This window comes from Macrotis lagotis, chromosome 8 (genome assembly GCF_037893015.1).
Source record: "Macrotis lagotis isolate mMagLag1 chromosome 8, bilby.v1.9.chrom.fasta, whole genome shotgun sequence".
NCBI lineage: Eukaryota > Metazoa > Chordata > Mammalia > Peramelemorphia > Peramelidae > Macrotis > Macrotis lagotis.
Genome location: NC_133665.1, coordinates 131484619 through 131509949, shown reverse-complemented (window position 1 = coordinate 131509949; position 25331 = coordinate 131484619). Strand labels below are relative to the sequence as shown.

The following is a 25331-nucleotide window of genomic DNA, read 5'->3' as shown; positions in this document are numbered from 1 at the left end:
TTAGAGGGTCACATGTGGTAAAGGAGGAAACATAATCCAGATTACTGAAAATTGCTGGTTCCCCCCTTGAATAGTACCTTAGATTGGGGCATTTTTCTGCTGGGCTACAAGAGTCGGTACCTTTTTTTACTTCATCTAAAATGAGTGTCTTGGAATGTCTCTCAGCTCCTAGAGAACGTACTTCCATAAGCCATTCCTTCCATAGATTCGACTACCAGCTCCAATGGGAAGTCAAAATTCTGACCTTTCAAAGTTCACAAGGCCTTCTTCTAGTCAAAATGGGAGAAGGGATGATAAATCCTCTGCTTACCCCATTACTATGTTCTAACTAAAGGTACCAGGTTTTAACCTCCTCCATGTAATTATAAAGCTTTGAGCCTCAGTGCTGCTAATTCCTTTCTGATTTATGTGTAATCCTGGGATGAGTCACATTCTTTTAACCAATCTCAATACAATTTCTGTCTATGTTCATCTGATCCATTTCAAAAGCTCAAAACACTTCATTCTTCTCAAACTGTTTGAGAACTGGTTCGCATCTATCTTATAGCTCTGACTGACTGATCCTATAACTCATATAGTAGCAGTAGGGTATAGAATACCTTGCTGATTATATTAATTGGGTTGAGGAGTATATTACAGTCCTTCTTACAAGAGGACTAAAAATCTACCATTTGAACACATCTTAGATTTTGTCTAGTTCAGGGGTGTCCAAGCTTTTAGTTCTTCTGGAAGGGGCAGCTAGGTGGTGCAATAGATAGAGCACTGGGAATTTGAATATGGCCTCTGACACTTGCACATCTACTAGCTGTGTGACCTTGAGCAAATCATTTAACCCTTATTGCCCCCCATTCAGGACTGTCTCCAGTCATCTTGACTCATATCTGGCCACTGGACCTAGATGGTCCTGGAGGAGAAAGTGAGGTTGGTAACAGCACAGCACCCCCCACACACACACACTCAAATCCAATTCACGTGCTTGTCATGGCATCACCTCCCTGATGCTGTGGTCTTCTTCGAAAATGAAGGGCAAAACATTGTTATTGACTCTTCCAGACCACACTGCCCAACAAAAACTTGTCAAGGGTTGCATAAAGGATTTATATTGAATCTGCTTCATTTTACAGATGAGGAAACTGAGAGGAAGATGTTAAATGACTTGCTCGATGTCACATTAGAAGAGACAAAGGGAAGATTTTAATTTGGGTCTTTTTACTCCATAAATCAAAGCCCTTTTATTGTATTATGGAACATTTCATATATAATATATAAAATATACTCTATAGCTATATAATATATGGAATTCCTATGATTAGCATATTCTTTATGTTAATTTTCTTCATATCCCCAATACCTAGCATAAATGCTTATTGACTGATTGGGATCAATAGAAAAAAGAAATATATTAATTCTAGGAAACTTAAAACTTTCATATATAACCTTTGACTGACAATACCACAACTAGGTATTGAGGTGTGAGGGGAGGTTAGGAAGGACCAACACTTCTGCTGTGACACTCTGCCACTCTGCAGAATCCTTTACAGGAATGTTCATCCATCTTCGGTGTCCACCTGGCACCTAACTCTCACCTGTGGCAGCTCCAAGAGGCTAACACACACACACACACACACACACACACACACACACAAATATATATATATATATATATATATATATATATATATATATATATATATATATATATTACTCCCAAGAGTAGTATATAAAATTGTCACATCTGATAAGCCATCTTGGCAGATAGATTAAACTAGATTTGAGGATACTGGATGAACCTCAAATCCATCAGGGAATTAAAGGAGTGCCTACCCCAAGCATGTGCAGACTTCCCCAGCAGAATGGGTAGATGAGACCAATTTATTCCAATGACTATGAAAGCAACTGAAGCAGTCAATATGGAGTGCTTAGAAAGTGGTCAGATATCAAAGACACCAAGGTCATCTACTGTATCCTGGATCATCACCAGTCATTTTTACTTTTGTCTTGCCTTTGGACTTCAATGATACCTTTTGCAACTCTGACTGATTTAAATCTAATTTGCCCATGAATCAAGATGTTACCCTCTAAAACAAAGGACAAACAACAAAAGCATCCACACAACTCATCCTATACTCTAAAGAGATCCAAGGAAGAAGAAAAAGCCACATTTATTTTAAGAAGTCTACAAAACTTTGGGGATTTTTTTGTGAAAAAGAACAGGAAAACAAAGGTAGTGTTAATCAATCTGCTATTAGTTGAACAAATATTCCATACAAATGTAATGGGATATCTTACACCATAAGAAATAATGAAAGGGACAGTTTCAGAGAAACCTGGGAAGATTCACATAATTCAGAGGGAAGAAAGCAAAACCAGAGAACAGTTCATTCAGTAGCAACATTTTACCACTCACAATTGCAAGGGACTAATGAAGCACACTACCCACCTTCTGACAGAAGGGTGATGTATCCAAGAAACAGAAAGTGACATACAAATTTGGACACAGCAAATATAAACATATATGCTTACATATACAAATATTTACATGTATTTGAAGAATAACTTCTCAGGTCCCTTCCAGCTCCAAGATCTATGACTTTAAACCACTCTTATAGCTATCCTCTAATCTGGCACATAACCATACCCTGTCTTCATTTTCTAATTATCAGAAAGACAGTAATTTTCTTGATGAAAAGAGAACAATGTTTTTATTCCTTCTCAGAAGCCTCCACAGCATCCCACATGACCTTAGAAATATCACAGGCAATCAGTAAAACTTTGAGCTGAAACATTAAGAAATTAAAAATTAAGGTCTCCATGCCACATGAAAAATTAAACAAATACTATAAGCATACTGAGACTCATCCATTAAGTTCCCCCAAGTCAATACTTCCAATGTCCTCTTTTTACAGTCAAGCTGTTTCTGGTCTAAATATCTATGAACTTTTTATAGACATGGTAGTTTGTTTTCCAGAGAGTTTATTTTCTGATTGGATTTAAATATTACTTTTTCTCTTTAGTAGAAGCATTTAGTGCATCAAAATGAGGTCTGTGGAGCTCTATAAATGAAAGCATTATTTATTCTCTAATTCTCAAGACTAATTTATATTGTTTTCTTTTAAATGTTTTTTGATTGGCTGTCACTAAAGAGGGCAGTTTTGAGAACCAAGTAGACACATGGGTTTAGTTTGCAAAATTGTTCCTTTAGGGGTTTTCAATTTTCATAGCTTCACCTTTACAAAATTTATGCAAGTATTTCTGATTCACCTGAAGATTTGTAGCTCTAAAGCCTGTAGGTAGAAGGATTGTCTTGGTCTTGTACTGATACTCCTCAGACTGGCTAACTAGTGTTGAAAGGGGTGAAAAGCTCTTTCAAGTCCTTAGCTTCCGCTGAGGGGTGGGGCAGGGATTGGGTTAGAAAGCTGTAATGAAAGAAAAGAGAAGTGAGTATTACACAAGAAGGGGGGGGGGCACATGGGTTAGGTTGAATTGGGAGTAGCATCCTGCTCATAAATTATCAGAACCAGGGGGACCTTAGAGATCATCCATGACAAACAGCTCATTTTTTATTGAATGAGGTGGGATTAATATGATGTAGCAGAAATAGTTTTGGGCCAATAAACTGAAGACTTGGGCATGTACTCATTATGTGACCTTGGGTAAATCTAAATCAACACATCTGAACCAGTTTCCTTAGCTATACAATGTAGATCATAATTCCTAACCTACCACTTTGACAGCACTGGTATGAATTCTGAGAACCAATGATTTGATAAAAAGATGTATAACCATAAAGTGGTCCATGAATGTGAGAACAATCCTGTTCTTCCTTTAAAATGCAACTGAAGCAGCACTTTCTACACAAAGTCTTTCCTTTCCTGATATCTCCTACTGTTAGTACCATTCTTCCTATTACCCTGTAGTTACCTTCTATTTATTTTCTATTTATTCTTTATATTCTTCTCACTGGACATAGCTGTCTTCCTCAAAAGAATTCAAGCTTCTTGAAAGATTGTTTCCTATTGTTTGTTGCTGTTTTGATCTTTGTATCCAGCAGACCTGGCACACAATAGGTATACCATCTGATTGTTAATTGATTGACTGAGATAAGGATGCTAGACAGGAGATGGAACCCTTCCTCTCCAGAGACCAGGGGCACAGGAACAAAGTCTATCCTCTGAAACTCTAAAGAGGAGAAGAGAGAATCTCAAATACATGATAGGAGATACTTATCTTGAAGAGCCTATCCAAAAAGGCATAGTAGAACCTGCCCACATGAAGCAACAGCAAAAGAAGCAGTTGAGAAAAAAAAAATTTGCATGATGAGGTGGTTCAAGACAAAGTGACAGTACCCCAGGAAACCCTACAGCCTCACCCTGCCACTATCCTTCCCCTGACCACATCTATAAAACATATCTGTCCCACCTACATCCTGCACCAGGCCCCTTGCAAACCATAAAGGCACATCCTCCAACAACTAAAGGCAAGTAAGCTATACCCATACTATAACTATTATGACTAAGATACTGGGGTTTTGTGTGTGTGTGTGTGTGTGTGTCTCTGTGCATATACATATACATATGTGAATGTATAAACATGTTTATACACACACACACACACACTTTCCTCCTCCCTCCCTTTCTCCTTTTTCTCTATTTCTTTTCCTCTATTTTTCTATCTTTTTCTCTTCTTTCTCCAAAATTCTGTGGGCCACTAAGGACTCCAGAGAGAGATACAACAGCCAAAGCAATGGCAACAGCCTTATCTTTCTTCTATAAGGAGATATCTTATCTTATGGTGACCATATGGCCATAAATATGTGATATCTCTGGTGTTTGCTCACACTCTCCCCCCACCCCCGCCCTTCTCCCTCTCATATTTCTTTGTATTTATTCTTTCCTGATCTTAGGTGAATGAGCATTAGAGATGGACTGGACCGGGTTTTGAAACGTCTGAAGAACAGTCGTTTCAGCAAGCAGAGACAGCAGCAGCATTATCAGAATCTAGTGAGCACCCAGCCCTGAAAAATAAACTGCTTAATAAAAGTCCAGCAGCTAAGATATTGTTAAGCAAAAAAAGAGCAACTTTTACACTGGTGATACCACATCCAAAAGTGAATTTGGTAGAAAAAGTACTCCCAAGGACAGGAAATATTCTAGTGGGTGGAGAGAGGGACTGTTTTATTACAACCATTTAAAGTTTGAGCCCACTATTTCTAGGGATTAAATGGATTTGAAGAGGGGATCTGGTTTGGGGGGGCAGAGAAAAGAGTCTTGGAACTTCAGTCCTTATTCTACATTTTCTTAGTAAAGGGTACTCTGTGTTCATGGTTGATTGATTGTAGGGAGGACACACCAACTGAGGACATGTAAACAAAATATACCCCCCCCCCAAACTCCTTGAGAGAAGATATAACTAACCACACTGAGGATTCAACCTGCTCGTGAAAGAAAGGTTGAGTCAGTTCCAGAAGCTGAGATATTTGGATCTCCAAAACTTAAAACAATACTGCTTCAATAAGTGCTTAATAAATTTTTTGATTGATTTTTAAAGAAATAAAACCGTTCTAATAACACTGAAGATCTGGGTTCTAGTCTTGGTTCTGAAAGTAACTTTGTGACCTTGGACAACTTACGTTCCTTCACTGCGTCTGGCATCCCTGTCTGCAAAATATGGGCATTAGACTAGATCATGAGATGATCTCTAATTTCTCCTAAGTCTATGAAGAAGTACAACTAGGGAGCAATGGAAAAATAATGATACCTCACAGTTCATATATTGCATTAGGATTTACAAAACACTTTTCTTATAATGACCTTATGAGGTAAGTAACAAATATTTTTATCCCCACTTTACAAATGAGGAACTGGATTTAAAGAGATTAAGTAACTGGTTCAGGACTATAAGCAGTAGAGTTGCCATTTGAATCTAGGTCTACTCACTACTTACATGTTTAGCACAATGGAAATGATTAATTAATGCTTATTAGCCCTCATTTGTAAACTCTCACTTCCATGTATTTGTATTAGTTATTCCTTAAGCTCAAAGCAGGTATGAAACAAATGTTTACTGATTCTATGTTTATGTTTGCTGTATGTTAAACACACAAGCATATATAAAAATATGATTGAACTCAGATTCCTACCAACTCCTTTGGGGGGGGGAAGAAATCTCCTTCAAGCTTCAATAACTGAAAATAAATTGCTGTATGCTGCACTTCTCAAAAATTTCAAGAGAAGCAATTCTACAGCACTGGAGAGATACTAACCATGAGAATAACCACTAAAATTAAAGAAAACATTTGAATGGATGACTAATAATTTTTTTTTTTTGCAAAGTCCTGAGTTGGGGAAAATCACAATCACCCAACACCTCTCAGAATACACTTAGAATAGGCAATCATACATTTACTGTAAGATTCTTCTATCATATCCGGCACAAGCTAATTTCAGACACATCTCAAGGGAAGGTTCCCTCTTGCCTGGCCCATTTACTCTAGTCGAAAAATTTAAGGGAAAATGAATTTCCCAGATTTCATCTACTTTTGGAAAAGAGAACATGGTAAGAAAACTTAGATGATATCATTTTTTTAGGGTTGTTTTTTTTGCAAGGTGAACGGGGTTAAGCGGCTTGTCCAAGGCCACACAGTTAGGTAATTATTAAGTGTCTGAGACCAGATTTGAACCCAAGTACTCCTGACTCCAGGGCTGGTGGTTTATCCACTATGCCACCTAGCTGCCCCTAGATGATATCATTTTATAAAAAAGTGTAGATAAAGAACCTCAAAGGAAACAGAATTCTAATATATCTCAGGGCATTCATCTAGAACTAGATGTTTTTAATATCTTGTTTCCTTTTTCTGTACATCAAAAATAGTTGACAATTTAAACATAAAAAATGTGAAAGAATAAACTTTAAAATACTACAGTTAATGAACGACTGTTCATCTTCCCCTTCAAAAACTGACCTCAGGCACTAATACTGAAAGTAACACTGAGTCCTAAAAACTCAACCACTGACAATATAACTTGAATTAAATTATTTACCTTCACCTGGTCTGTTTTCCATCTGATCAGACAAGCTCTCTTCTATCTCTCAAAGGTTAAGATCCAAAGTCATTCAGATGAATGGAAAACACTAACAATTCTGCTTGTTGACAAAGTATACTAATTGTTCAGAGTAGGCAAGTCCTTCAGGACTTTCCGCGGATTTGCAAAAGCAAATGTGTTGCAAAGACCTCAAGCAAGCAAAAAAGGTAAAAATATCTAGAAAGTTTAAAACTTCAAGTCATAGATTTAGGGCTGGAGAGGGCTTATCATTCTAGGATGAAAAGACTGAGGCCATCCCCAGTCATAAATGACTTATCCCAGGTCACATAAACACACACACACATATATATATATATATATATATATATGTATATATACTTATCCCAGGTCACATATACATATATGTACATATATATGACTTATCCCAGATCATATCTACATATTATATATATAAATATAAGACTTATCCCAGGTCACATATACCTATATATATATGTATGTATATATACATATCTATGTGTGTATATATATACACACAAATATAAGACTTATCCTAGGTCATATATACATTATATATATATATATATATATATATATATACACACACACACACATATATATGACTTACCCCAGGTTATAAACATACAGATATAGATACATAGTAATTGAAGTAAGATTTAGATCTGGGTTCTCAGATTCCAAATCCACCTAAAGGACCTGAATTCAAGGATACCCAATGTCTTCACTGAGAGTCAAGAAATAAGAACTCTTACAAAATAAAGTTCTCATTTCTTTTCTTAAAACACCAGTGGTGAAAGTTTAGATTTAAACCCTGGTAAAAGATCATGGAATACTGATCAATGGTCCAAAGGTTTGATGACTGAGGGGGGACTAGGCCAAAAGCAACAAACCCACCTCCTTTTTCATTTGAAATTCGGTAGAATTTGAAAATCATTTAACCTGAATTATAGATTCAACACTTGTACTGCAGTCCAGCTTTGTGACCGGAGAGAATATCTGGAAAGAGTACGGGATTGGGGAGTTAGAAGATGTGAGTAAACACAGCTCTCCCTTTTGCTGTCTGCAGGTCACTGGGCAACTCGTGAACCCTGCTGGCTTCGGGCTCCTCTTCTGAGGCCAAAGGGCTTAGCGGGCATGCTCTCTGGGGTCTCTGGCAGCCCTGGCAGCCCTGGCATCCTCTGGTCTAGGACCGAAGGCTGCGGCAGGGCTGCACTCCAAAACCTGCAGCACAGGGTGAGCGCTCCTGCCACGAGGCACAGGGTTGGGCGCCGGGGGTGCGGGTCCTGGCTCAGGTGGGGGTAATGCCGTGTTTCCCGCGGGTCCTGCCCGGGGCGCCCGCGCTCCCCTCAGCTCTAAGTGGGGCCCGTTTGCAAAATAAAGGCTGGAAAGTTGTGAGCCGGGTCGTGCCCGGTCCGCACGGCGCCCCCTCCCCGGGGCGGCCCGCGGCGGGTCGCGGCTTCGAGGTGCCGGGTGGCGGGCCCCGCGGGCTGCCTCCGCGCAGGCGCACTGGGCCCCGGCGGCCGCGCCTGCCCCCGCGGCGGGCCCGCGCCCGCTCCCGGCCCCGCGGAGGGGAAGGCCCGGCGCCCACCCTCCGGCGGCGCGGGGCGGGGCGGGGCCGGCGTGGGCAGGGCCGGCCGCGCGCTCGCCCGCGGGGGCCGCACTCACCAGCGGTAGCAGCCGTCCGAGGCCTCCAGGGTGAAGTTGATGCGGGCGCCGCGCGCGAAGGGCAGCAGCACCTTGGGGATGTTGAGCTTGGAGGCGGCGGCGCGGCCCGCGGCCAGCGCCAGCAGCAGCAGCAGCGGCGGCAGCGGGAGCCCGCGGCCCCTCGGCGCCCCCCGGGCCGCGGCGGCCATGCCGCCCGCGCCCCTGCTCGCTCGCCGCCTCCGCGCCCACAGCCCAGCCCGCGGGAGCGCGGCCGCGGCCTGGGCGGCAGGTGACGGGGCGCGCGGGGGGAGGGGCGCGGGGCCTCCCGGGGCCGGAGGAGACTTCCTGGGCCGGGGCGGGGGCGGGGGCGGGGAGGGGGCGCGGCGGGGCGGGGAGGGGCCGGCGCGGGGAGGGGAGGGGAGGGGCCGGCGCGCTTCTCCTGCGGGCGGGGGGGGGCGCGGCGGGAGGGGCCGGCGCGCTTCTCCTGCGGGCGGGCGGGGGGGGGGGGCGCGGCGGGGGGGGGGGGGCGCGGCGGGAGGGGCCGGCGCGCTTCTCCTGCGGGCGGGGGGGGGGGCGCGGCGGGAGGGGCCGGCGCGCTTCTCCTGCGGGCGGGGGGGGGCAGCCCCTCCACCAGTCCCGGGCCGCCCGGCCTGGAAACCGCGGGAAACGGGGAGGAAGTCGGGAGTGCTACAAAGTTGCGGCCGCGGCCTGGGCGCCCCGCCCCGCCCCCGCCCCTCCCCCTCGCGGACGCCGCGCTGTGGCTCCCCCCCCCCCCCCCGGGGTGCAGAGCCTGAGGGGCAGAAGGCCGCGGGAGCCCCCCCCCCCCCCCGGCAGATGCCCAGGGCGGGGGATGCCAGGAAGAACGTGGAATCTGTGGTTGGCGGGCACCGGGGGGGGGGAGTCGAGGACTCCCCAGGAAGAAAAAACAGCGGGTGCCCCCCACTTTGTGGTGTCCCCCACTTTGTGGTGTCCCCCACTTTGCGGTGTCCGGTGTGGAGCAGGGGGCAGACTGAGGTGGCTCGTTAAGCCGCGGACTTGGGCTGTGCCCAAGGACAAGCCATTTCGTTCCAGCTGCTAAGCTTTAGGGCAGATGAGAAGCGCCCATGGGACGAGGACACCCCGGACTCCCCCATAAACCTTTTGGTGAGGGTTATATATGGGTGGTGACCCCCTGGAGAAGGCCCTTGAAGACTCCCCTTGAAGCCTTCTGCTGAGGGTGGTGCCTGGGTGGGGACGAGCTCCATGATCATGATGGTGGCGGCGGTGGACTCATCTCTCATCCCAGCCCATGCAGCCTTAACATTTTAAGAAGTACAAACACTGAAAAGGCCCTCTAAGGACAACTCTGTGGTGTGTGGATTTTGTTGTTTGTCTGTTTGTCTCAGACAGCTCTTGCTCAGGGTAGGCTGCTAGTCCTGGCTTTCACAACCCACCCGTTCTGGACACAAAGCGAGTTACTGTAACTCTTGAGGAAGATGAATGCTCAAAAGCTCCAAGTATCAGGATTGTTACTTGAGGCTCATTAGTAGAGTGTTTTTTGATGGTGGGGTGAGCAAGGCAATGGGGTTAAGTGGCTTGCCCAAGGCCACACAGCTAGGTCATTGTTATGTGTCTGAGGTCACATTTGAACTCAGGTCCTCCTGACTCCAGGGCCTGTGCTCTATCCACTGCACCACCTAGCCGCCCCCAGGCAGTTTCTTAATAAAAAATAATACCACCTCCCCCCCAGCTCAGTGCAAACTATTCTCCAAATTCTAATTATGATTCATGACCCACTTCAATCAAAACAAACTCAGTTTTTTATCAAAGTTGAAACATACAGCTTTGCATGTGGAATTTGCCCTGTATTTTACTTTTTCTGGAATATACTCCAAACTGCAAAGATGGGCACTGTTTGATTCATCCAATTCGCCTGACTGTCAGGAACCATTTAACAGCTTTAATTCCCATTTATACCTCACCTTTTTCCCTTATAAATATTTTATCAGAGCTAATTCTTTAGAGTCCTATTTAAAAGCAGTAGAATAGTTTCTGTACTTACATTGGCTCCCACTTCAAACAAACCTTTCCACTTCTTCAGAAGTAGAGCCAGCCAGCCATCTTCCTAGTAAGGGATAGAAGGGAAATAATGAATAAAACATGGTTCAACAGTTCACACATAACCAGTTAGAGAAATTAAAACAATTTCAGTTTCCAAAAAAGAAAAAAACCCACCAAAAACAAAAACAAAACCCCACAATGTAATCAAAATTTCTATTTATTGGCCCCAACATCTCCCAGCCTTTTTTTCCAAATCATGATTTCGGACATCATTTTGTCCCCCAATGGTCCTGGTATTACTCTATTAAGTAAATAACCATTAATGCCTACAACCAGGACTTGCCATAACTGGGTAATTTAAACAGTAATGGATGAAGACCCCTCCCCCCAGTGCCTATTACCACTGATTTCAGTATTGATTGTTATCTAAGATTTTATAATATTCATCTCCCCCCCAAAATTAAAATATAAGTTGTCCTACCCTTAGGCCTTGATGCTTCATTTCTTAGTGAGTATCAAATGGAACACAGAAAGATTCCTAAAATTAGAAGAAAGGATTATGAATTGATTAGTAGGAATGTAGAGAATGTTAGACTAGGAGAAAGAACAATCAGTCCCTAGATTACACTTAAATACCTGAGTTCTAATCATGTATTCTGCCACTAACCTGTGTAGGTAAGATCAGTTTGTTCTGGCCTTGGTTTCCCCAGCTGTAAAGTAATTGCTTATATTTGGTGCTTAAAATTATAAAAAAACACTTTAAATACATCATCCCAATTGAGCCTTATAGTCATCCTGTAACATAAATAGAATTGTGTCCATTTTGCAATGAAAGCAAACTTGCCCACAGTTGTGAGGTGAATAAGTGGCAGTGCCAGTATTTGAAATCAAGTTTTCTTACTCAGTCTAGTACAACTGGAGCAAACATGTCTCTAATCTGTGGATGGCCAGAGCTAAACAGAGCAGGCTAGAGACAGGAGAGTCATGAATCAAACAATTTTAATTTCAAAGTGAGAGAAATGACTTGCAAGCAAGGAGACAGATTAGACATTTGTGCCAGAGTCCTGCCCCAATGGAGTTCTGCTGCAGTGTGGCTAAGCCTTGATTTATATACTTATGGCAAAGAGTCAAGTGGTATAAAGTAGCAACAGTAGTGAGGCACAACAACAACATTGAGGCAAAGTTGTCAAACGCCAAAGAGTCCATTCATAACTGGCTCTGTGTCTGGGCCTAGGACCATTTATTTTCAGAAGGTGAGCCCAAAGGATTGTTATTATTCAACTTGCCTGCTGGGTCTTAGCTTTTGAAAACAGGGTGTCTCCTAATAATATCTTGACAGTCTACCTCCTGTTTTATTAAACCCTGGATTGAATCAGGTACTTTGAGCTCAAATTCTGGAGCTACCCCCCAGCAGCTCAATAAGCAAGTCATTTTCCCCTGGACCTCCATGTTCTTGTCTAAAAATGTGGGAACTAAATTCAAACAAAGCATTTAGTAAGCACCTACAATACAATTTCAAAGGTGAAAAACAAAGTCCTTGACTTCTAGGAGCTGAACCACAAAGAAAGAAAGATTTCAACAGACAGAAATGTGGAGAAAATGTGTTCTAGTTGTGGGGGAGGGAGGGATAGGAAGAGCAGGGAGGGAGGCTCATAAAAATTCATGGAGACCAGAGATATAAAGGAACAGCAAGTAGTCCCATTAGCCTGGAAAAGCGTGAAGAGCAGTAGATTGAAAAAAAGCTAGAAAGGTAAATTGAAACCAAATTATGGCAGGCCTTTAGTGCTAGGCTAAAGAATTTCTCTTTTATCCTGTAGGGTAAGTTTCTAAAAGTTTTTGATAATGGAATGACATAGTTAGGGAAAACATTTGGGCACTGTGTGAAGAAATTATTCCAATAGAGAGGTCATCAGGGCCTCAACAAAAGTGGTAGAAGTGTGATTCTTACTCTCTCACTAAGAATCTTCCATCTCTTCCTGTTTGCTAGTTGCTTCCCTATTTCCTACAAACACAGCTCTGTCTCCTCTATCCTCAGAAATACCCTCACTTCATTGCTAGCCTCATTCTTGCTAGCAGTAGTCTCAGATCCTCCCTTTTGTGGTTCAACCACTTGAGAAGGCTATCAATACTTGATGTCTGTACTTCCGTTTTTCTCACTCTGTTCTTTACTCTCTGGAGTTTGGCTTCCAACCTCATAATTTAACTGAAACTTCTCTCTCCAAATTTACCAATAATTTCCTAATTGCAAACAATCACCTTTCCTCAATTCTTATCCTTTTTTATTTCTCTGTAGCCTTTGGTACTCAATCTTCCTTTTTTCCTTGACATGTTTTTCTCTAGACTTTTGTGATTCTACTCTCTCCTGGTTCTTCTATCTGTCAGACTGCTCCTTCTCAGATGAATGAATGATTGACTGATTGGGTTTTTTGGGGGGATTTTTTTGCAAGGCATTGGGGTTAAGTGACTTGCCTAAGACCGCACAGCTAAGTAATTATTAAGTGTCTGAGGCCAGATTTGAACTCAGGTACTCCTGACTCCAGAACTGGTGTTCTATCCACTGTGCCACCTAGCTGCCCCTGGACTGTTGTCCATTATAATCTAGGAACACTGTGATATCAAATGAATGATAGCATGACTTGCATATTATATTCATTATAGCAAGGGAGATGTTATGCAAAGACATCCTTCTCACTATCTTTTCCAGAACCATTGCTATTTAATAGGAACAATACTTCTGATGATGGTCTGAATATGCTGTGGGAGTCCTTCTAGATGTGTATCTCTCCCATATCAACAAGGCACCTGTTGCTCCAGGAACCCCAGGCAAAGTGACAATATGTGATTTTCTGTGACAAATTAGCAACAACATAGTATTTTCAAACTTATCTCTCAATGATCTAATTGTCAATATACTCCATACTTCCACCAGAACCCTAGGACTGATTTCATTTGAAGCTGCCCAGCAGGTCATGGAAATAATTCCATTGGATTGCTAGCTGTCATCCTTTATGGTATCCACAATGGTATTTGATCATCTTTGAACCTCTGAATTTCATTCTTGATTATTGAAAACATTCTTGGTAAATGTTCTTTTTCTGGTCTGTCTTACTCCAGTTCAAGAATTTCATCTCTAGAGGAACAATATGACAATCCCTTCTAATTATGGCCCCAGTTCCAAAAACCAACAAAATAGAACTGAGGTTCTATTCCATTAACTGGGCTTAATTGTTTGACTCAGGCCTGCTTTGAACATTCTGATTTTTTCAAAGTAAACACTTTGGGCTCCATAGAACACACAGCTAAGAGCATCAAGGGCACACAGAGAGACAGTGGCTCACCTCTTAGCAGACCACCTTCAATGAGCCTCATACCCACTAAACATGAGTGCCTCCCAGCATTCTCTCTTGGGCCCCTCTTCCCTTCTCCCTTAATATTATTTGACAATATTATTAATATTGATCAGTTCATATGAATTCAAGTATCATTTCTTTGCTGATGGTTCCCAAATCTTATTCGGATCTAATTTCTCTCCTTACATCTAGTCTCGCGTATCCATCCAACTGCCTTTTGGACAACTTGAAGTAGATGTTTGGATACAACATATTCAAACTTGATCTTACCTTTTCCTCTATTGTCTCATAAGTAGGTATAATCTTCAACTCCTCAGCCTCCACACCATTAAGTAAGTCGTGTTAATTCTGCCTTTGTAATATCTCTCATTTAGCCCCCTTTTTCTTCTTTGACACTGCCACCAGGATTCAGTCCATCATCACCACATGTCCAGACTATTGAAGTATCCTTTTGGTTGGCCTCCCTGACTCAAGTCTTTGCTAAAGTCTATAGACTAAAGAAGTCTATCTTCCACTTAATGAAGAATATCAAATTGACCTTCCTAATGCCCAGCTCTAACCATGTCATTCACTATTCACTATATTCAGATGACTTCTCATTACTTCCAGAATCAAATATAAAAGTCCTCTGTCATTCAAAATCCCTCATAACCTAGCCTATTCCTACTTTTCTATTCTTTTTACTCTGTATTCTACCATGACAATGACCTCTTTTCTTTTTTTTCCCATTGGCTGTTCTCTGTTCCTGGAATTTTCTCTTCGTCTCTGTCTCCTGTCTTCTCTGTCTTCCTATATATTGCAGCCACCATTCCACCTCTGTAATAGCCTTTCCTTATTTCATTTAATGCTGATCTTTTCCTTCTGTTGACAGTCTACTTCTTATTAGATAAGAAGGATCAGTTGTGGTAGGTGGGACCTTATGTCCAACAGTGTCCATAACATTTCTAGAATCTCAGAACATAATATGAAATTGACTTCAAAGTACTTTTTAAAAAGTTATTGAGAAGCTAAGTACCTAAATCACTGTTATGTATGTATGATTGATAAATTTTTGGCATCAATGTTGTAGTTGAATCCAGGACTTGGACTGTGGAAGATTCAGGGGAGAGCAGTGCTACATACCTCATTTGAAAGGCTTTCACTATAGTCCATAACTAACTGTATGAAAATAAAATTCCTGTATATCCTTCTCAGCCACTTAGACCTTTCCTACCATTTTCCCCACACACACACTTCTTTCTTCTAATAGATTTAGTGATGGGGGATAGCTGCAGCAGGGTTGCCCTCCCCCCACAACACCCTTCTTGAGACGACAGTGATGGGGGGGGGTGAGGAGAATTGGAAAGACTGGCATAACAAATCCTAATTTGGGAATCAAGATTTGGGTGGTAAGTGGCAGAGCCAAGATTCAAACTTAGTGTTTTTTCTACTAGGCAAGTACCAGAGTTGCTTAAATATAATAATTTAAGTTTAATTCAACAATTTATTCAGTGCTTACTACATACAAAGCAAGTTAATAAATAATTATTAAATACCAACTTTGTGTTAGATAATGTCTCTAAGCTCTGGGAATAAGACAGTGAAAAAATTCATGGTCTCTGCAGTCAGGAGCTCATAGTTTAGTAGCAGTATGAGACATACATACAAATAAGTATTATACAACTTTGAAAGTGAGTGTATAGTGTGGGGGGGTCCAAACACTGTAGCTCAGGAAATTCAAGCTAGAGGAATTAAAAAAATCCAATGGAAACAACATTGCATAAATTTACCTAGGGATAAGTCTTGCCTCTGGCAATTATGGGTGTGACCATGAAAAAAAGTCAATTTCTCTAAACTTCAATTTTCTTATCTGTAAAAAAAATGGGTTGATGATTACTACAGGATGATTTCAAGGATCATGTGATAATGTGTATAAAATGCTTTATACATCTTTAAAACTATCAGATGCTCTAATTACCATCATCACTGTCCTCCCCATTTATTATCTCATCTTTTTTTTAAAAATGGAATAAAATTGTTGGAATGTAAATACATTTTCTGTAAGCTCACTGAAAGCCTCCTCAATGTCCATCAATTGGGGTATAGCTGAACAAGCCGTGGTATAGGATTGTGATGGAATCCTATTGTGCTATAAGAAATGACAAATGGAATTGTTTCAGAAAACCGTGGGAAGACATATATGAATTGATGCAAAATGAAGTGAGCAAAAGGAGGAGATGTCCCAGTAATAGCAATATTATAACAATAATTAACTCTGTAAGATATAGTTATCCATGACAATTCCCAAGGACTCATGCCGAAAAATGCTATCTTCCTCCAGAGAGAGAATTAATGAACTCTGCATGCAAATTGAAGCATATTTTCACTTTATTTTTTGGGTTTTTTTTTTTAATTCATAACATGGCTAATTTGTCTTAATATAAAATAACATGCTAAACATATTTTGCATGAGTCATAAATAGAATAAGTATCATTTCTTGCCTTCCCAATAAGTGGAAGAAGTGTGTGGGGGAAAAGAATTTGGAACTGAAAATAAGAAAAAAAATACCTGAAATACAACTCTAGTAGTAGACATAACAGCAGAGGTAGAGGACATTTTTCTACTCCCACATGTTGTTAATTTCTTCTACTGTCTCTATGTTTGGAAACCTTTTTATTTTGTATGGTTTGAATATTATGCATATTTGGTAAGGTAATATCTATTAAAATGATATTCTTAAATTTTAATGGGTCGGTGTCATTATTATTGTTATGGATATATTGAGTTTGAGTTGTTGTTGTGGAATATGGAAAGCTTCTCTTTGACACTTAAAGCTCTTTAAAAAACAAATCCCCAGGTGGCTAGGTGGCACAGTGGATAAAGCACCGGCCCTGGAGTCAGGAGTACCTGGGTTCAAATCCGATCTCAGACACTTAATAATTACCTAGCTATGTGGCCTTGGGCAAGCCACTTAACCCCATTTACCTTGCAAAAAATTAAAAAAAAAAAGAATCCCTTCTTGCTTTTCCATTCTCCTTTCCCTTTGCCCCACTCCACATGCGCTCAATGTTCCAAATACACTGGTCTATTTGCATTTCCTTCTCTCATGAAAGGCCAGTGCTAATCTCCATGCTTTTCTACTAGCTGTCCTTCATTGCTGGAATATTCTAGCCTTCACCTCTACCACTTACCAGTTCAATCTGAGACTCATTTCAATCTGAGTTCTTCCCGTTGTTAATGCCTTCCTCTTTCAGATTACTTCTGATCTACTTTGTCTGTATCTTATACCCCCCATACATATTGTCTCTCCCATTAGAATATGTTTCTTGAGGGAGGGTATTATTTTTTACCTTTCTTTGTATCTTCAATATTTAATAAATAATTGTTGATTAATTACATATACATTAAAGATGAAGATATATACTGTGTGATATAATGGAATGAACACTGGATTTTCTCCAATAACCTGAGCTTGAATCATGGCTCTACTATTAACAACCTTGGTGACATCTTGGAGCCTCAGTTTCTTAATTTTTGAAATGGAATTTGATTAGAGTTGGGGCATCTGTTTTTTTAAAATACCTTGATAACTGTATTTCAATACAATTGATTTTCTCTGTAGTCCTTTATGTTTTTATTTTATGCATTTAAATCATTATTGTGATGGAAATATATTTTACATGATTGCACATATATAACCTTTATCAAATTGCTTAACATCTTAGGGAGGGGGAAATGAGGGAGAAAATTTGGAATAAATTTTTTTTATTTTGAAATTTTATTTTGAGTTTTACAATTTTTTTCCTAATCTTACTTCTCACCCCCACCCCACAGAAGGCAATTTGCCAGTCTTTACATTGTTTCCATGGTATACATTGATCCAAATTGAGTGTGATGAGAGAGAAATCATATCCTTAAGGAAGAAACAAAGTATAAGAGATAGCAAGATCAGGCCATAAGATATCAGTTTGTTTTCTTTCTAAATTTAAGGTTAATAATCCTTGGTCTTTGTTCAAACTCCACAGTTCTTTCTCTGGATGGTATTCTCCATTGCAGACAGCCCCAAATTGTTCCTGATTGTTGCACTGATGCAATGAGTGAGTCCATCAGGGTTGATCATCGCCCCCATGTTGCTGTTAGGGTGTACAGTGTTTTTCTGGTTCTGTTCATCTCACTCAGCATCAGTTCATGCAAATCCGTCCAGGCTTCCCTGAATTCCCATCCCTCCTGGTTTCTAATAGAATAGTGGAACAAAAAAAAATTTTTAATTAAACATTAAAAGTTTGTTTTCACATATAATTGGGAAAATAAAATTTTATTTAAAAGGGAAAAATATATAAAGTGATAAATCAATAGGCTTCAACATTGCCAAAGAAGACCTTGACGCAGAAATGATGGAGAACTATGGGCTTGAGAATCTTACTTTCAGCTCTAAATAATAGGATGCTTTATTTTCTACCTTTGCCTTTGGCTCATTGGACCAGTTTTAAACTTGGTTTATCTTATAATCACCCACCAATTCATATTTCAATAAGAGTGGCAGACCATTGATTAAGTCTGTCAATAGAAGGAATAAGAAATTGTCAAGCCTTGGGAAAGGAAAATCTATTGAACATTACAATTTATTCATTGATTGTTGTTTGTTGTAGTGACAATTAGGATTTATCTTGCTTTGTTTTTAACCTTTACACCGACTTCTAACAAAAGCTTTTTATTTTGGATTGAAGTTTAGGGAATTCTCTGTAAGGCCCAGTTTTAATTTGAGATCGAGTTACTGATTCTGAATTCACATCTTTTTAATCTGGTTGATTTAACTGAGGAAAAGGATGTAGGGAATAGAGGACCAACATTGCAATATGAAATGCTTAATTTAGATCATGAATCTGACCCATAATAACTGTGCAACTATGTCTAATTCACTTAGCTTTTCATTGCCTCAGGCAGCTAAGACTACAATGTACAGATGAATTCCTTATCTGCATTGATGAAAGATATTTCCACTTCAGAAGTTCATTGTACCAATAAAATCTCAGGTCCAAACCAAAATGAAAATTAACAAAAAAAAAAAACCCAACACTCCAATATCAACTCCCAATCCACTACAAGTAGTATAACTCAATTAAATTAGACTTAGAATCAGCCCATTCCACATTAAAACTGAAACATAAAATTTCCTAATTATGAGTTAAGATTTAACCTTTAAATCAGTTCTCATCTTTCCATAATCGAACTGAATATGACTTACAATTTAATAAGGGAGTCAGACCACAGCATCTTTTTTGGTCGCTTGATATGGATACCATGAAGTTAGTTTTATGGACAGCTAGGTAGCACAGTCTTTAGAGTGCTGAGCCTGGAGTCAGGAGGACTCATTTTCCTGACTTCAAGTCTTGTCTCAGACACTTATTAGTTGTATGACCCTGGGCAAGTCATTTAACCCTTTTTGTTCCAGTTTCCTCTTCTGTAAGATGAGCTGGAAAAGGAAATGGCAAACCAGTCTAGTATCTTTGCCAGGAAAACTTCAAATGGGGTCACAAAGAATCAGACACAAATGAAATGACTGAACAATAATATGTTCCATTTAAAATGTTCCATTTAAAACTGTATTAAATAGGTTTTTCCATTTCATGAAATCTTTCTGCATTGATATCTTAATGATATTTAGGCTTGATCAAATACAAGGAAAAGAGCAATATATCTGAAATAAGAGGACCTGTGTTCAAATTCTGCCTCTTATACCACCTGCATGACTGTAAGTTAGTTCCAACTGTGCTTCTGTTTCCCCATCTGTAAAATGAGGAAATTGGGCTAACTAACCTCTAGGGTCACTTCCAGCACTAGAATTATGATTCTGTTGTAAAAATGTTTAATGTTCTCTTAAGGAAGGATAGTGACTGAAGGCTTTAAGATTGAATCTGGAGGTCAAATTGAACAAATGGGTAGAGGTTATACAAATATTCTTTCAAGCAAAACACATCACACATAAAGTTGTCAAGGAGAAAACCTAACTATGTCATGAGTTTTTCTTGGAATCTTGAAATCAAAGCTCCAATGGAAGAATTTATTTAAAGAAATAAAGTCTAAACAGAAGCTGGCTTGCCATACACTGTAAAATGGGCCATATGAGATCTGGAAAGTATTCTAATAGTCTCCCTGGGATACTGCAGGAAAGAAAGAAAGAGGACATGGCTTTTACTTTCTTTTTTATATGCAAGTTTCCTAGTACACAAGTTTAAAAAATCAGATTGACATTTCTGAGATTAATTGTAATTTCTTAACATGATAATTTTGCTAAATCTCAAGTTATGACATGTCACACCAAAGTGCATCCCTCACATTGATAGTCTTACTTACCTCAAAGAGCTAATGTGACAAATGTGATATTGTGAACAAGATTTGAAAACTATAAAACATATGAAAACAAAAAAAGTATCCAAACCAAAAAGCAAAGTAAAACAAAAAAAAAATACATTATTAAAGAAATGCAAAGCCCATCATTCTAAAGCAACTAGGGAAAGATGAACACATCCTCATCAAAAAGGAGGAAGAAGATTGATAGACATTTCCAGAGCACACAGGAAACACAATTAAAACTTCTAGAAATACTTTTGAAACTAGCACAAATCTTTCATCAAGCAAAAGTGGCCAGGCACACACCACTAAATTTGTTGAATGTAACCAAAAGAGCTTAAATTTGGCACGGAGCCTATGAAAGTTCTAAGTTATAAGATAGGAATTCAAGGGGCACTCCAAGGGTAATATCTATAGGAATTCAATCAATAATATATCAACAAAGAATGGTGAAACAAACAGCTGAACCATGCAAATGTATTTATTAAAAAATTTGAAGTTCATGATGGAAATCCAGGAGCAAATTTGTCAACAGAATTTATACATGGACTATCCTTCAACTTGTGGCATAGGGGATAGAGCACCAAGTCTGGAGTTAGGAAGACCTTAGTTCAAATGTGACCTCAGACATTTTACTAGCTAGACAAAGAAATTAACTTCTCCGATATCTCTGCCAAGAAATCATCTAAAAGAAGTTATGAAAAGGTGGATATGACTGAAAAACAGCTAAAGAACAATCTTTGAATATCCCAACTTCACTGATCTTGCATATAAATAGTAAAAACAATTCAATATAGCACATATAAGAGTGATTTGGTGGCTAAAAATATACATCAAAACTGTACCAATTTTTATAAACTGAGGAAAGTTGTTAGAGAGTACAATGGAGAAAAGGAAGTAAGTAGTAAAGAGTTTACATATGCCTCAGAGTCTTACTAACTGAGCTTGGGCAAGTCACTTCTGTCTGGCATGCTTTCCTCCTCTGTAAAATGGGAATAATAATAATAATAATATCTGGTTCCTAGATTAAAGGATAAATTGAATTGTTAAAAGGATAAAATGAATTAATATATGTAAGGCAATCTAGCAATCCTAAAGTGCTATTTAAATTTTAGCATTATGAAAAATTGCCATATTGAAAATACAGATCTCAAAATAGCCTTAAGAATTCAACCAATACCAAATACTACAACCAGATCCTCATCAAAGACTGAAACCATAAGCATTTAACAACTTTAAAATGTTTTTGATATCACCCACATGTCTCCTAGCAAGTCATTGTATAACAAAGAATAAAAATACAGGGAAAGATTCAGAAAAACTAATTAAACACATCAGCAATCAGATTTATAGTCTTTCTCCCTCTCTCCTTCCTTTTCTCCTGTATATGTCTATCTTTTCTTATCCCTCTCCCTTTCACTTTCTTCTTCCCCCAACATTTGTAAAGAAAAAAGGGAGGTATGTTCTCCTATCTTTTTTTCTGGGTCAAAACTTGGTCAATATATATATTATTTTTTCTTCAGTTTCATATATTCCTTCTGTATACATTCCTGTAATTTATTTTTATGGTGTTAATAACTTTGCACAGGTTCAGATACTTCTTTTCATGTTTCTTTGAGTTTAGCCTGTTCATTTTCTTACAGTACAGTAATATTTAACGATATATGTGAATCACATGCTTGTTTGGTCATTACCTTTGCCCAAATTGTTGTGTTTATTTTGAGTCTAAAATTCTTACTAGTACAGAGTACTGCTGTAAATCTTTTAGTTTAGGTGAAACGTTTTTTGTAATCATTGACCTCTCTAGTCTTTGTGACTAGCAGTGGAAAATCTGGTCCAAGAGTATGGTCATTTTAATTACTTATATAGCTACTAATTGTTCTTCAGAATAATTGGATTCATTCATTGTTCCACTAGCAATGCTTTAGTGTCCCTAGTGTCCCTACAATCTCTCCAATACTAACTATTCTTATCTTTTCTCAACTCTGCCAAATTTTCCAGAGTAAACTAAAACCTCAGAATTATTTTGATTTCTACTTTTATTGGTGATTTGGAAGTCTTTAATATTGTGATTAATAGTTTAAAGAATCATTCATAGCCTTTGACTACACACACACACACACACACACACACACATCTCAAAAATAGCCTTTGGTCTTATGTATTTGTATTAGTTTTATTTATGTATATATGTTTTTATACATAGATGTACATTTATATATTTATAAAATATCTATTTTTCCATGAAAAAACTTTTTTAATTTCATGTAGTCACAATTATTTATTTTTTTAAACTTTCTTTGGTTAAAATTTCCCTCTCCACTCTCTAGCTGTAACTGTGAAAAAAGTTCCCAATCTCTCATCTCATTTTTTTAAAGTCATGGTCTTTAATATTTAGGGCCCCAAATCCATTTTGAGCTTATTGTGTATATGTGATAAGATGTTGGTCTGAACCCAGTATCTTCCAATCTGATTTACAATTTCCCCAATAATTCCTGTCATTTGGACAGTTTTTATTCCCAGTTTCATTGAACACTGGATTATTACATGTAATTGATTGTAATTCTTACTATCTATTCCATTTATCTACTTTTCTAATTTTTAATTAGTGCCAAATAATTTGATGATCACTCCTTTATCATATAATTTAGTGTCTAGGAGTGCTTTTGCCCTTCCATTCCTACTTACCTACTCCCTTCCCATCATTTCTCTTCAGATTGTTGCTCTAAATGAATTTTGTTATTATTTTGTTTAGCTCTACAACAATCCCCAAAGTAGCTTGACTGGCATAATAGTAAATATGTAATTGAATTTCGATAACATGGTTTTAATTATATTAGTGCAGTCCAGTCATGAGCACCAAACAAGTTCCAATTATTCAAGATTTTTATAAGAGGCATTTTGTATTTTTATTTATAAAGGTCTTGAGTGTGCATTTGCTGGTTCACTCCCATATATTTTTACATTTTGTAGATAATTTAAATGTCACTTTTCTTTGTTATTTCCTATTGCTATATAGAAATGTTGTTGAGTTTTGAGTATTTAGTTTCCTGCTTCTTCAACAAAGTTATTATCTCATTTGGTTTCTCTGCTAATTCTCTAGGACTTCCCTACATAAGCCTTCATTCCCCTTCCAAAATAAGTATTGTTTTGTCTTGATTTTGCCTTTCTGTTTTTACTTTATTTCTCATGTCTTATTGCTATTTCCAACATTTCTAGAACTACTAACAGCTGGGAAAAGCCTATAAATATAGAGCTATATTTTCACTCTGGGAAAACTTTCACTCTGTCCTTATTGTATATAATCCTAGATTTAGGTTTTAGATATATGCTTTTGGTTTTTTTACACTATTAAAAAAATATCCTTTGATACCTATGCTTTGTAGGGTATTTTTGTTTTGTTTTGTTCTTAGGCATTAATAAATATTGTATATTGTCAAATTATATCTGTTGATACAATTCCATCATTTTAGAGCTTTCTGTTTTACTATTATTGTTTATATTGTTTTTCCTAATAACTATCTTTAAATTCCTAGAATAAATCTCTTGATCATAAAAATTATGAATTAATATTCATTTAATGATATTGATCAATTTTCTCTTCATCATTCCTTGGTTTTTAGTGTTAAAATTATGTTTGCATCATAAATGGAGTTAAGTACAGTGTTTTGTGGTCAATTTTGAGAGTAATTTGTATAATTATTCATTATTAATTTAAAATATTCATTTCCTTTGTAAATTAGATGGAATTCTTTAAATCCTTCTGGACCAAAATGTTTTCCTGCTTCCTTTGATAGTTCCTTCACCAATAGCTCAATTTCTTTTTCACCAATTGGATTGTTAAAGAACTCTATTTAATGTTCTGATAATTTCATTATTTTGGATTTATGCAGCTAATCCATTTATTTTAATGTCTCAATTGTACGATAATTTCTGATAATTATTTTTATTTTTGTGTGTTATTTCATCTAGTTAGCTTTTATTTTCTTCCTCCTTTTAATCAGATCAGATAAATTTTGTTGATTTTGTTGATCTTTTCATAGAATTAACTTTTAATTTTGGTTATCACTTCCATAGTCTTTGTTTTCTAATGTATCTTTTTCCTCCTCTAGTTTTTAAATTTTCCTCTTTTCTCATTGTGGATTCAATTGTTGATTTTATAATTTTTAAGTTGCATATTCATTTAATTGATCGGTTTTTTCTATTTTCTCAAAGTCCTTGTCCCAAAAGAACATTTTTGTAAATTGATGTTGTTGGGGTGGCTAGGTGGCACAGTGGATAAAGCACCGGCCCTGGAGTCAGGAGTACCTGGGTTCAAATCTGGTCTCAGACACCTAATAATTACCTAGCTGTGTGGCCTTGGGCAAGCCACTTAACCCCATTTGCCTTACAAAACAAAAACCTAAAAAAATTTGATGTTGTTGCATTTAGTATTCATAATCTCCAATCAAAGTGTCATGAGAAACTTTCAAAATCTGGGTACCACACAGAAATCAAAATCAAGTGGGAAAGAGGATGAGGTACACATTATCCTTATCATCTCATCTACTGCTCAAGTTGATGCAAAAACATTTATAGTGAGTTTTATAATAATACTATATATACTTATATATATATAATACTATATATATATACTATATATATTATATATAATATATATAATTATATAATAATATAATAATTCCATCTAATTTACAAAGGAAATGAATATTTTAAATTAATAATGAATAATTATACAAATTACTCTCAAAATTGACCACAAAACACTGTACTTAACTCCATTTATGATGCAAACATAATTTTAACACTAAAAACTAAGGAATGATGAAGAGAAAATTGATCAATATCATTAAATGAATATTAATTCATAATTTTTATGATCAAGAGATTTATTCTAGGAAT

At 38.4% G+C, this 25331-nt stretch overlaps 1 protein-coding gene and 1 long non-coding RNA gene across 4 annotated transcripts in view; one reads left to right on the top strand and one right to left on the bottom strand.

The window, feature by feature from the left end:
• Window positions 1-8917, bottom strand: part of NUP210 (nucleoporin 210) — a 178069-nt gene extending 169152 nt beyond the window's left edge. The window contains exons 1-2 of one of the 3 annotated variants that reach the window (XM_074198375.1): window positions 8730-8747; window positions 3262-3416 (exon numbers count right to left, since the gene is read on the bottom strand). Coding sequence is in view for 2 of the 3 variants with exons in the window: in XM_074198373.1 (XP_074054474.1) it covers window positions 8730-8917 (188 nt within the window). In the remaining variant the exon portion in view is untranslated. Of the gene's footprint in view, window positions 1-3261; window positions 3417-7671; window positions 8284-8729 lie in introns of those variants that run through there. The other 2 variants (XM_074198373.1, XM_074198374.1) reach the window with 2 other exon arrangements.
• LOC141496152 (uncharacterized) overlaps window positions 7901-25331 on the top strand; it is a 63205-nt gene continuing 45774 nt past the window's right edge. The window contains exon 1 of the long non-coding RNA XR_012470957.1: window positions 7901-8094. This is a non-coding gene — a long non-coding RNA (uncharacterized LOC141496152). The remainder of the gene's footprint in view (window positions 8095-25331) is intronic.